At 42.0% G+C, this 14,461-nt stretch overlaps 1 protein-coding gene across 2 annotated transcripts in view; it reads right to left on the minus strand.

The window, feature by feature from the left end:
* Positions 1–2,519: 2,519 nt before the first annotated feature.
* The window catches only part of RFTN1 (raftlin, lipid raft linker 1), a 123,477-nt gene continuing 111,535 nt past the window's right edge, over positions 2,520–14,461 (minus strand). Inside the window, exon 10 of one of the 2 annotated variants that reach the window (XM_034760740.1) lies at positions 2,520–4,623. In XM_034760740.1, coding sequence (XP_034616631.1) covers positions 4,171–4,623 — 453 coding nt within the window. In that variant the 3' untranslated portion in view covers positions 2,520–4,170. The remainder of the gene's footprint in view (positions 4,624–14,461) is intronic. The other variant, XM_034760741.1, reaches the window with a different exon arrangement.

Consider the following 14,461-nt stretch of genomic DNA (forward strand, 5'->3'; position numbering starts at 1 on the left):
TTAAAATACTGTACAAACAAAGACTAATGCGAATAACCAGGCACAAATCAGCCTATGGGAAAAACTACATTGAACATAAGAACAGCCATACCGTGTCAGACCAATGGTCCATCTAGCCCAGTATCCTGTCCTCCAACAGTGGCCAATGCCAGGTACTTCAGAGGGAATGAACAGAACAGGTAGTCATCAAATGATCCATCACCGGTCGCCTATTCTCAGCATCTGGCAAACAGAGGCTAGGGACACTTCAGAGCATGGTTTTGCATCCCTGCCCATCCTGGCTAATAGCCATTGATGGACCTATCCTCCAGGGACGTAACTTGTTCTTCTTTGAACCCTGTTATAGTCTTGGCCTTCACAACATCCTCTGGCAAAGAGTTCCACAGGTTGACTGTGCGTTGCATGAAGCAATACTTCCTTTTGTTTGTTTTAAACTTACTGCCTGTTAATTTCATTTGGTGACCCCTAGTTCTTGTGTTATGAGAAGGAGTAAATAACACTTTCTTATTTACTTTCTCCATACCAGTCATGATTTTATAGACCTCTATAATATCCGCCCCTTAGTCGTCTCTTTTCCAAGATGAAAAGTCCCAGTCTTATTAATCTCTCCCCATATGGAAGCTGTTCCATACCCCTAATTAATTTGTTGCCTTTTCTGTACCTTTTCCAATCCCAATATATCTTTTTTTGAGATATGGGGGAACCAGATCTGCACACAGTATTCAAGATGTGGGCATACCATGGATTTATATAGAGGTAATATATTTTCTGGCTTACTATCTATCCCTTTCCCTAATGATTCCCATCATTCTTTTAGCATTTTTGACTGCTGCTGCACATTGAGTGGATGTTTGTAGAGAACTAGCCACAATGACTTCAACATCTCTTTCTTGAGTAGTAACAGCTAATTTAGACCCCATCATTTCATATGTATAGTTGGGATTATGTTTTCCAATGTGCATTACTTTGCATTATCAACATTGAATTTCATCTGCCATTTTGTTGCCCAGTCACCCAGTTTTATGAGATCCCTTTGTAACTCTTCACAGTCTGTTCTGGAAGAGAGCCTCATCCTCCCTGATTGAACTAACCTCATTATCTCTAGACTGATTCTTGCCTGCATATTTATACCTGCCTCTGGAAATTTCCACTATATACGTCTGACAAAGTGGGTATTCACCCACGGAAGCTTATGCTCCAATACATCTGTTAGTCTATAAGGTGCCACTGGACACTTTGTCGCTTTTCAGTAGTTTTGTATCATCTGCAAATTTTGCAACCTCATTGTTTACCTTTTACCATGAATATGTGGAACAGTACTGGTCCCAGTACAGACCCCTGGGGGGCACCATTATTTCCCTCTCTCCATTCTGAAACTGACCATTTATTCCTACCCTTTGTTTCCTATTTTTTAACCAGTTAGTGATCCATGAGAGGACCTTCCCATCTTACTTTACTTAAGAGCATTTGGTGAGGGACCTTGTCAAAGTCTTTCTGAAAATCTAAGTACACTATATCCATTGAATCGCCTTTATCCACATGATTGTTGACCCCTCAAAGAATTCTAGTACATTGGTGAAGCATGCTTTTCCTTTACTAAAACCATGTTGACTCTTCCCCAACAAATTGTGTTCATCTATATGTCTGATAATTCTGTTCTTCACTATAGTTTCAACCAATTTGCCTGGTACTGAAGTTAGGCTTACTGGCCTGTAATTGCCGGGATCACCTCTGGAGCTTTTTAAAATTGGCATCACATTAACTAATTTCTAGTCATCTGGTACAGAAGCTGATTTAAATGTTAGGTTACATACCACAGCTGTTAGTTCTGCAATTTCATAGTTGAGTACCTTCCAAACTCTTGGGTGAATATCATCTGCTCCTGGTGACTTATTACTGTTTAGTTTATCAATTTGTTCCAAAACCACCTCTAATGACATCTCAATTTGAGACAGTTCCTCAGATTTGTCACCTAAAAAGAATGGTTCAGGTTTGGGAATCTCCCTCACATCCTCAGCTGTTAAGATCGATGCAAATAATTCATGTAGTTATTCTGTAATGGCTTTATTTTCCTTGAGTGCTCCTTTAGCATCTCGATTGTCCAGTGGCCCACTGGTTGTTTAGCAGGCTTCCTGCTTCTGATGTAATTAAAAAATGTTTTGCTATTACTTTTTGAGTCTTTGGCTAGCTGTTCTTCAGATTCTTTTTTGGCCTTCCTAATTATATTTTTACACTTCACTTGCCAGAGTTTATGCTTTCTTCTATTTTCCTCAGTAGGATTTAACTCCCACTTTTTAAAGGATGCCTCTTTGCCTCTAACTGCTTCTTTTACTTTGATGTTTAGCCACGGTGGCATTTTTCTGGTCCTCTTACTATGTTTTTTAATTTGGGATATACATTTAAATCAAGCTTCTATTATGGTGTCTTTAAAAAGTTCCCATGCAGCTTGTAGGGATTTCACTTTTGGCACAGTACCTTTTAATTTCTGTTTAACGAACTTCCTCATTTCTGTGTAGTTCCCCTTTCTGAAACTAAATGCTACCATGGTGGGCTGCTTTGGTGTCTCCCACCCCCAAAGGGATGTTAAATTTTATTATGTTATGGCTACTATTACCAAGCAGTTCATCTATATTCAGCTATATCCTGTTGGACCAGATCCTGTGCTCCACTTAGGACTAAATCAAGAATTGCCTCTCCTCTTGTGGGTTCCAGGACTAGCTGCTCAAAGAAGCAGTCATTTAAGGTGTCAAGAAACCTTTATTGTTTATGGAATTACTTTGTTTACAGAAAATGAAAAATAGAAGGTATTTTTAAAAAACATACAGGACTGCCTAACTAATTCTAAACCGGGACTCTAAGGGGATTGCTTATTAAGAAAAGAAAAGCTACTACATGTTACATTTTTAAGCAGACTAAAACTGTTTAAGAGTATATTCAAATATGATCTAAAAAATTGTTACACGTACATTTTACTGTAAAAATTTTAATATGCCTCCAAACATGAAAATGTTGACCATTTTACATCATAAAGTTTGTATGTCGGCTGAAAAACATGGTTATCTGTTGTAAAAGAAAGGTTTAGTCATTAGGTTGTACTCTTCAGGGTCATTCAGTAGCTTTCACTGACATTTGCCTGACAGCTATTTGATTAAAAAAAAACCCATCTTTCTTGTGACACACACTACTCCAGTTGATAAATGATGAAAAGTCACATAATAACAGTGCTAGCAGATGGTGAGTGTATCCACTATTAGTGAATATGTACAATTAATGAGTTACATTTTACGTGCAGTTTTCATTTTCTTTTCTATTTCTTGAAGACCCAGCAAGCATTGCCGAAGGGCTGATTAGCAACCTAAAAATCCTGAACACCAAAATAAGAGAATAGGGAATCGTAGGGATTATGTTAGAGCCATCTGCTTAACACACAACACACATTCATCAAGAGGTTTGTTTCCCCATCAGGTTCCCCTTATGTACCTACAATATTCATGGTCTGTTTATTGCTTTATATATCTGCAAGAGTAAACTAAATTCAAGAGAATATCAATGAGTAGATATGATATGGAGATAAATACAGCTACAGCCACTTTATCAAACTTCCCAATTCCAGCCTCCGTAAGCCTAAATACCATTTTCTTGACAACATAAAACAATGACAAAACGACATGGTGCAATAATTGTTTCAGCAATGATACATTGATAAAATTATTACATAAGGAAATTGACCAACAATGCTTCTCCTAAACTAATATGAAATACTGAATACAAACCTGTTTTTGTTAAGACAGCACAGAGCAGTTTAAATATCAGCGGTTTTTCTTGAGTCACAGAACAAGCCTGACTATGTTTTCACTCCCAACTTGGTAATCACAATACATTTTATCTGTACCTTTAAAACTAAGGACAGTAGAGCCAGTCCTAATCTCAGTAAAGTCAATGGAAATTTTGCCATTAACTTATGTGGGAGCAAAAGTGGTCCCTACAGTTAGTTGAAACTTTAAGATGCCTGTGTATGTTAATTGGAGAGAATAAAATTGTATAGGGCATTTACAAAGCCAAATTAAAAATTGTATTAAGCAATTAAGTTAGTGAGGATGATTAGCAAAACTTGTCCTTTAGTTTGGCAAAAGATCTGCAACTCTTTCAGTAATCTTGAGATGCAGGTGATTAATCGCAGGAAGCATCCATGGCTCCAGCCCCATTGTCTCCATCCCCACTGTCAGTTGTTAGAACACAGCTTCCTTCATGCATTATCTGGTTCTCACAGTTGTCCGATGTCTCATTGTGACTCAAGCACACTTCCACTTCTTTTTGATCAGTATCATGACTTGGATGCCATTTTTCTTCTGATTCCTCATTGCCATGGATAGATGTGTCTTTGTCCTCATGCATCTCAGATGTCTTGTCTGCGATTCTATCCAGTTGTTCATTCAAGACTGGTTTGCAGTTCCCAACATTTTCAATTGTTGACAATTGTGCTTCTAAATTTCTTGTGTTCTCTATAACTTCACTCTCCTGTTTTTCTTCTGCTGTTTGTTTCTCCCTTGAACTTAGTTTAGCCTTGTTAGATTTCTTTGTTTGTTTGTTGTGCATTTCTTCTTTGGAGAACCTCCAATGAAACTATAAATAAAAGATTTGAAAGTTAAAGGTCACTTTAAACATAAATAAAAACTCAAGTAGAAATTTGCTTTCTGAAATAATAATGGTTTAACTTCAGTTCAATGGTTGAGCTGGTCAAAGGATCCAACCTCAAAATATATATTGTATATGAGTACCCAGACTACTTAAAATTGTTACATGTTTGTAGCTATTACACACATGTAGATACAATGCTTCTGTTCCTTTCTCTGTCTCTATTGCTTTGTATGCCTAGTCAGTTTCTTTAAAAAGGATATTTCGGTGCTGAGGTAATAACCCACAACATCCTGTCAGACATTCCAAACTGTTCTGAAAGCAAGAAAATGGAAAGCTGTGCTAATGTAGACAAACAGAGGAAGAGATCCTGGAGTATTATCCAGTTTTTCAACAAGTTAGTAGCAGAAGTAACAAAGCCTGACTGAGAACACAAGCGCACACATTCACCAAGTGTGTGAAGACAGCAACTCAGAAAATTTACAAATTTATCTTTTAAGGTGGAATTCCACTGCTTGTTTTATGACTATTTATCCTCTTTCAGATATGTGTAAGCACGTATATAAAGTGCGCTATGTAGACATTGATATAAAACCAAAATGTGAAAGAGCTGTGCAAGAACAGTTTTATAAGAAAATCATTCAAGTATTGTGTATCATACAGAAAAGTTCTGTACTCCTATCCTATGTATTGTTTGGAATGTGCCACAAAATAACTCTAAAGGGTTTTCTTTTTCAGAAGCCCACAGTTCCCACAGGACCAGCATTTGCAAGACTAAACCAGCATTTTGAAACTTTCAGGAACTTTTCCAATTCAGTCTGTGGACTAAAAAATTCCAAATGTATAATCTGATCTGCTTTGCTAAGCCATACATACAGTGCAGAATCCAGAAGTGATTTTACAGTACAATGTTTTAAACATTGAGCATTTAAAAGACCAAGTGATAAACAGTGCAAATAAGTAGCAAAACATCCTGAGCCGTTTGTACAAAAGTTTCTGGGGCAGAATGCACAAGGCCACCTTCCACAACGCACACCACAAGACTCATCATGACCACCATTTTGGATGATCTATGTTGACTAATGCTGAAGGCTATATTTTGACTAGCAATAAAAGTAACTATGGTTTCTTGAAATGTTGATGCAATAATCATAGAATTAAAATCAGAAGGGACCACCAGATCGTCTAGTCTGTCCTCCAATATATCACAGGCCACCAAAACCACCTACCACTCGCATACTGAACCCAACAACTGAAATTAGCTCAAGGTATAGCCCTCAGGAGACTATTGCGTGCCACAGGCAAAGAATAGGAGAGACCAAGGTGCACCGATGCCCAAGGCCCCTGCAAGGGCAGGAAATTGATTGAGAGGTCCCCAGATGAACCTGGCAGGCAATTTGGACAATATGCTGCAAAGGAAGATGAAAAACCCCCCAAGACCACTGGATAATCAGCTGAATGTGAGCTCCCAGTGTGACGCTGTGGCCAAAAGAGCTAATGCGATCCTAGGATGGATAAACAGGGGAATCTCGAGAAAGAGTAAGAGCAGAGAGGTTACTTTACATCTGTATCTGAGACTTGTGCACCCGCTGCTGGAATATTGTTACTCCTTGGGGGATTCTGCGTGCCCGCAGAAAACAGCCCCTCCCCCTACAGATTTCCCTGCAGAAAATGACAGGGAAGCTGCGCTGGAGGGTGGGGGGGGGGGCGACCATGTGTGCAGTTTTTTTTTGGGGGGGGATTACCCCCCAAACATTGCTGAGGCATGAGGGGGCACACAGGGTTACGTGCCACTGCCCCCCCCATTTCTGCAAACGTAGAGCTGCCCAGCTCCGCTCCACTGACTCTGAAGCTGAATGCAGCCTCCTGGCTCCTAGTGCCAGTGGTGCTCCCCTTCTGTGTGCTGGGAGCCTTCCTATTTTCTGTGGAACGAGTGCCCGCAGTGGGGCTGAGAAACAGGGGGGGGGAGAAATGAGGGAAGGGGGCTAAGGGGATATGGAGGAGAGGCAGTGGAGAAGGAAGGGGGGGGTGGAATAGGGCAGGGGGAGGGGAATGTGGGAGTGAGGGGAGGGGGATGGAGAAGAAAAGGGAATCGGGGAATTGTGGGGGGAAGTGGGAGCTGACATGCTGTGTCCCCTCGGCAGCAGCTGGGGCTCCCCCATTAAGCAGGCCCATCGAACCCTCACTCTGACAAGCCCTACCCCCTTACACCTGGAACCCTCTGACAAGGCCCCCACCCCCAGATCCCCACCCCACTGAGCCCCAACCAGCTGCACCTGGACCCCCACCCATCAAGCCCCACTCCCCCAGCACCCAGATCCCCCCACTGAGCCCCCACACCCAGGCTCCCCCGCCAAGCCCCATCTCCCCACCCCCAGACCCCACCCCCGCTGAACCCAACCACCATCACCTGGATTCCCTGCAGAGTCCCATTGCCCCTGCACCCGGAATCCCTCAATGAGCCCCGGTGCATCCAGATCACCCACTGAACTGCCCACACCCAGATTGCCCCACACAGATACCTCTCACCCCACCCCTGAATCCCCCCATACTAAGCCCCTCCACACTTGGATACTGCTGGGCTGAGCCTGCCCAGCCACACCTGGCACAGAGAGGCAGGACCCCGGGGTGTTTCTGGGGCAGGCCGAGCCCTTGCACTGTGTCAGGGTCAGGTGCAGCCTCACTGTCAAGTCCCTGTACTGGGGGAGGTGGAGACTTTAGGGTGATCTCCCATCTCAATGCAGCCAGTGACCTGTGCTCCCCACTGCCATGCTGGAGCCACATTTATTTATTGACAAATAAATCTTTTGCAGAATTTTAAAATATTGTGCACATAATTTTTAATTTTTTGGCACAGAATTCCCTTAAGAGTAATATTGTGTCCAGTATTAATGCCCACAATTCAAGAAGGATGTTGATAAATTGGAGCGGGTTCAAAGAAGAGCCACAAGAATGATTAAATGATTAGAAAACAGGCCTTATGGTAATAGCTTCAAGGAGCTCAGTCTATTTAGTTTATCAAAGAGAAGATTAAGGGGTGACTTGATTACAGCCATAAGTACCTACATGGGGAACAAATATTTCATAATGGGCTCAGCTGTCTAACAGAGAAAGGCATAACACATCCAATGGATGGAAGTTCGAGCTAGACAAAAATCAGACTGGAAATAAGGTGTAAATTTTTAATGGCAATAGTAATTAACCATTGGAACAATGTACCAAGGGTTGTGGTGGATTCTCCATCACTGATAGTTTTTTAAATCAAGAATGGATGTTCTTCTAAAAGACATGCTCTCAGAATTATTTTGGGGATGTTCTGTGGCCTGTAGTATACAGAAGGACAGACTAGATAATCATAATGGTCTCTTCTGGCCTTAAAATGTATGAATCTATTAATCAGACCTAGGGGAAAATTCCTTCCTGACCCCACATATGGCGATCAGTTAGATCCTGAGCATGTGAGCAAGAACCAGCCAGCCAAGCACCTAAGAGCACTGGCCAACTCTGTCCAGTGTCCCATCTCCAGCTGTGACCATCTTTGATGCTTCAGAGGGACGAAAAGAAAAAAGAAACAATGGGGAGGAGAGAATCCCTTCCTGACCCCTAATAGGTGTAATGTGCTTATAATGTCTGAAAATTACTCAGAGGACAAAGGATTTATCTGCCTCATCCCTGAAGGAAAAGTCAACCTTCCCAAGCAAAGTCATCTTAAACTTTCAAGTGGTTAGTTACTTCACCATTTAAACAAATTGCCTCACCAATTTGCCAGCACCCAGGTTCCACTCTGCATCGTGCTGCATGCCAACAGCTGGGCCTTCACCTGCCGGCTGTGAAAAACTCAGCAGCAGCTCCTATCGGGGACTGGGCAGATCCAGGAAGAGGGACGAACCCATCACCTGAGGGCTCACCAGCAGGGAGGGTAAACTAAGGAGTCGGGAGAGAAGGGAGGGAATCCAGGAGGGTCAGGTTGGTGAGGGAGGGCTCCCTTGAGGGCCCTGGGAAGGTTGGGCTGGTGCGGGGCGCTTTGCCTCACACATTTGCAGTTCTTCTGGCACCCATGCTTTCCATACTACATAAAATATAGGAGGCTGTGGACCTTGGCTATCTCATCTGGCTGTCCAGTTGGAGTCCAGAAGTCATTTCCCCAGTGCTACAGGTCTATACCAGAGACCACCAGGAGGACAATTCATGATCACAAATCTTTTGCCCTCCTTAGCAATCTGATGCAAGAGGACCACGCAAAACCATATCTTAGAGAAAAAACCTTTTCCAAACCAAATTTTGAAAACCAGCCTTCCATTTTGCACCTACAGTTTTAAGCCCACAAATAACTGTGAGCACAAAGTCTGCCATTTGTGATCCTGTTCTGCTCACAGAAAAGGTAGTTGTGCAAATCCCATATGTTATACCCACAATTAATTGCACATGCAATTGCTTGCAAGCATACACAAGCCTGGTTGAGACCCTTACTTCATAATGCTGAAGTAATGCTCCAGCTGGCCAAACTCCGAGAGAGCAAAAAATCCCCTAGCAGTAGCTAGATTTAGCCTATATTCTTTTATGTTTCATTTGAGCCTAGATGTCGTTCACCAAATGTATCTTGCATATATTAAAGAGAACACCACAATTTTTTAACTTGAGTGTCTACATTTAGACACTTGGAAAAAGTGTCCTGATTTTCAGAGGTACTGAGCACCCACAATTCCCATTTAAATCATTTGGAGTTTTCCATGAGTAGAGGCTGCATATCCGGCCCAAAATGTTAAAAAGTTTCTTCTGAACTACGGTCAGCCTTTCCAGGGTTTAACGGCCATGAAGCCTAATTTCTGCTGAAACGAGCCTTGATTTTGTCTCAAGAAACAGCAGATAAACTTTATGAGTAATTCGATTAAATCTGCAGCCTGTGATGGGGCAATGAGAGATACAGTTATCGCTGTCTTACTGCAGAGTTTTTACAATTCCTTATACGTTTCCTTTCTGTTCAGCTGGGGCTGAACTGCATAGCACCTGACTAGTTCATATGAAGGATTTAGTTTCCACCACTGCAATTTCATTTTAATCTTATCAGCACCACAAAGTCCCCCCCTCCAAGTGTTTATCTACAAAAAAGTTTTAAACATGTTGTAATCAAAAATTAAATAAAGCTATCAGATCTTAGTGTCTATGCTTTTGTGCTGTTCAGAATGCTTAGCAACTGAATCAAATGTAAGGTGGTTTATGTCAGGCGCTTACCAGCAGCGGAATAACAATGACAGCTTTTTATAGAACTAGTATGAATTTGGATGATTTTACCTCTCCCATATTTTTCTTGAACCTTTGACTGAAAACCATCATATTTTATTACTTGTATTTTTGTACTGCATTTATTTCAAACTTCCTGCATGTAAATAATCTCTTATCAATAGACATTTGTAAAATTTGAATGAACCTTTTCAATGGCATATGTAAAAATAATCTTTTCAGTCACACTTGTTGGTTTGCAGCTGCCATTACTGTCGACTCATTAGTTATGGATGTATCTATTTGAATTTATACTAATATCTATTATAAGTTCCCATCCTCTTCATTAAAACTCACAAAGCAAACGAAAGCACTGCCCATGATGATAGCCACCCCAAACCTCACTCCAGCTCCTCCTAGATAGCCTGAGAAAGACAGGCTTTGAAGCATGCCTAGAAGACTAATAAATCTGGGCTCTGGCTAACCAAGTAGCAGAAGTGAATTCCAACATAAAGGACACCATGCCAGCAGCGTACTCTTGTTTATATTAAGGGGGATCGAGCTTAAGCATCTCTGCTGATCTCACCTGTGGCAACAGTGAGCAGCTAATAGTGGAGTTTCCAGGAGGGAGTTTGGGGGATTTGCTTTATAAGTACAGTTTTGACTCAGCAACAAGGAGAGAGAGTCATCAGCTAGTCTGATAGTCATCAGTGGTCTGCAGTGGATGTGCCATCTTCTGCTTCCTGCCTGAAGAGAGAGGAGACTTTGTCTGCATGAAGTGCAAGCTGGTAGCCCTGATGGAGATGAAGGTTTGTGGTCTTGAGGAACAGCTGACTATCTTGCAAATCACCAGGATATGGAGGATTTTCTGGTCAATACTACAGCAAATCTCACAAGGTATGGTAACAGAATCAGGTGACAAATGCAGACAAGGAAATGAAGATAGGAAGATAGATTTGTCACCACCAGAAGTAGGAGAACCCAAAGGGCATCTTCACAGCTGGACATATCAAATCACTATTACGTGCTGAGTAAGACATCTGAAAAGAACAACCAGCAAGATCCAGTTGGAGCAAAGGACCTACAGACAGCAGAGAAAAGAGCTGAGAACTGCTGCCCAGCTCAAACTAGATGGACTCAGACAAGTTCAAGAGAGCATATCCACAACTGGCCAGAGAGAAAGACAATCCTCAATGGGGATTACATGCTAAAGAGAATGGAACGGACATTCTGCAAGGGCTAGAAGGACGGCAAGACAGTTTATTGTTGCCTTCCAGGAGCAAAGACAAAGGGCATCACCACAGGAATAAACAAAATTCTGAAGCTGACAGGAGAGATTCTTTAGGTGGTGATCCACATTGGCACCAATGACACTACCTCTGGCACTATTCCAGAGATCCTAGAAGACTTCAGAGATCTCGGAAGGGCACTGAAGGAGAGGAATATCCAGACTATCTTCTGGGAATCCTTCCTATGCCTCAAGTGAGAGAAGAAAGATATCAGAGGTGAACAGTTGGTTAAGTAAGTGGTGTAGGGGAGAAGGTTTTGTGGAATATTGGGGCACCGATCACAGTAGAAATGGTACCGATCTCCTGGGTGATAGCCCAGCAAGGGTATCTGGGAGGGCTTTAAACTAACCATGAAAGGCAGAGGGTGTTAATGGAGCAATCATGGTGCCAACACCCAAATATGTAAACCAGCCACATGATGTCATGCATATGACAAATCCAAGTACAAAGGGTCATGTAAGGGACACATTTTTAATCATCTATATTCTGATGCTAGGAGCCTAAGTTATAAACAAGAGGAGTTGGAGATGCTCATATATGAGAAGAAATATGATGTGGTTGGTATTACTAGAACTTGTGGGATGGTTCATGTGATTGGAACATTAAAACTGATGGTTACAACTTATTCCATAGAAATAGAGGGAAAAAGAGGAGGGGGTAGCACTTTACATCGAAGACACAGGAGACTGGAGTGTTACCCAAGGACCTCTTGATGCCAATTGGCATAGGGCACAGGAGATGCACAGAGTTTTACATGGATCCCCTGCATCAGGTATGCACATAATAATTCACCAAAGGGTGGTAGGTGAGGTCTCTACTGAGAGCCAGTAGTCCACTGATCATCATAATCATTTTGAAATGCATGTACAGTTAATATTTAAGGAGCTATGTATCTTTAATAGGAGTTATGTTCTCAAAATCTAGGCCTTAAGGCAGGTAACCAGGAGATGATGTGACTCATTCCTTCCAGACAGGATGTAATAAATGCTTATCTCCCTGTCTGGGCATTGTGTATTGTCCATGGCACAATATAGAACTATTTGCATCTGGAGCCAACATGCTAATCAAGGGATTGTGAAATCTTCAAGAGAGGAAATTTACAAGAAGAAATAAAACAGCAGGAGGGGGATCCTGTTTATGAGTAAAGAGAATGAATTGTTGGAGTATATGTGGGGGGGGGCGCAGGTACCCCCCCTGCACCCTTCATTAAGGAGACAAGCTGGCAGTGTGATTTGTCTCAGAAACAGAAGATCACAACTGAGCCTGGCTGTAAAATGCTGGGAGGACTTTGGGATGGGCTCTGCTATATAAGACAGGAAAGTAACTTGTTAAATAAATCTATGTTCTAGAATGCAAGTTATGAAATTATTTTATATGTAACTATTTGTTTCCAATATTCCTACTTGCCGTCATTTGAAGCTCTTCTCTTTGTTAAATAAACTTTTGCTTGTTTTCCCTATAAATATATCTAAGTGCTGCGCGTTAAATGGAACTGTGATCTGAGGTGAAACTGGTAAGCTGGAGTGCTCTGCTTCTTTGGGAGCAGCAAATCTGTGAACTCTGTGAGTGTCTAATGGACCAAGGGCTAGACACTCCTGGGGGACGCTTGGAGGGCTCAGCGGTTGGAGTGTGCCCATCACTGACCTGCAGAGGGCCAGCGATGCCTGCCTCGGCTGACAGAGGAGTGCTTGTGTTGCCCAGGGCTGGTGGAGTCAGGGAGTTGACACATGACAGACACAGATAAGGCTTCTTCATGCTAAGGACAGGTGGTAGCGAGGTGCCTCCCAACCATGGGTATCCTTGGGAAGTGTTACACTGAGTCATAGAGGATTCAGAATCACAGGACCTTGAAAGCTTATAAATTAAAGTTCTAACTAATAAAACCAAAGATGGGCTACTGGTGGGCATGTGTTACTGGTCACCAAATTCCACTAGTTAGCAGGATGAACTGCTCCTTAGGCATCTGCCCATAAAGGGTAGAAGGAAAAAATGTGTTATCATGGGTGACTTCAGCCTGGGGGACATTTGCTGGACATCTCATGTAACCAGTAACAAAATTTCCTTAAAGTTTCTAAACATTAGTAGCTGATGATTTCTTAATACAGAAAGTCCTGAAACCAATATGATGGGGTGAGGGAACTCAATACTGCATGTCATTCTGATGGCCAAAGATGATTTAATAGCAGGCCTAAAAATCAGTGGTTGCCTAGATACTAGTGATCATGATCTGATTATATTTACTTTGTACAAACAGAATATGGCACCAACTAGTAATATGTTTATTTGGAACTTTAAGAGGGCCAACTTTCCAAAGAATAAGGCAATTAATTGTCAATATAACTGACTGGGAATATAAATTTAAAATGGGAAGTGTTAAAAAAAACTGGTAATTGATCAAGAACATCCTACTGGACGCCCAACAGCCACGAAAAAGGTTATCCTGGGCAACAAATCATCCTGGTTAAAAGCAGTCCACATGGCGGGGCTACCCCAGAACTGTAGACTCTGAGAGCCCCGGCAGTAGGACAGTGAAACTGATAGTCTTATCAGTTTTGATGCTACTAGTAACAGTGATGAAACTGACAAGACTGTCAATTTTACTCAGTAGCTGTCTGGGACTGGGGAGCAGATTTCACTTTGGAAACTCCATATATCAGTAATTCTGAAACAAATTTTGGGGGGATTTCTGGTTCATAGGAAATAAAAAAACAAACTGAATTACTTCCCATTCGGAATGAAACCAAATGTTAAAACTGCAAAATTTCCTGTGAACTGGAAATCCCGTGTTTTGGCCAGCTCTACTCCTAATGTCCAACTCCACTTAATAAGCAGGCTCAACATTCGACACTAGCTGAACTTCTGAATGGTCCCCAGGTGTCATCCCATTGCATTGGTAACTAATGTTAGTGTAGCTGCAGTACACAGAGCAGGAATAAAATGAAGGCAACACTAGTAGCTTCTTCATCCTCTGATGGCTTGCTTTCACTAGATGGGTTGTATTTCATCTTCATACTTCACTTGTTTGGCTCCCTTGCACGCAGGCTGGGAAAGGTGAAACACATGTGAACAAGACCTGCTGGTCGGCAATCTGCCATTTTTTGCCTTGTACAAATCTCTGTATTTTCTCCTACCCTTTAAAGTATGACATGTTTGGGCCAGGCTTTCTGCCTGCTGCTCATTTAATAAAGGGAACTGAAACACTTCAGGGAAGTGGGAATAAAATGAAGATGCACTGATCCCTGTCAGCTGCATGCTCCATTAACTCTAGCTTGGTTTGGTTACTTTTTATAGCAGGGGGTCGGCAACCTTTCAGAAGT

The sequence above is a fragment of the Trachemys scripta genome, chromosome 2 (genome assembly GCF_013100865.1).
Source record: "Trachemys scripta elegans isolate TJP31775 chromosome 2, CAS_Tse_1.0, whole genome shotgun sequence".
In the NCBI taxonomy this organism is placed as follows: domain Eukaryota; kingdom Metazoa; phylum Chordata; order Testudines; family Emydidae; genus Trachemys; species Trachemys scripta.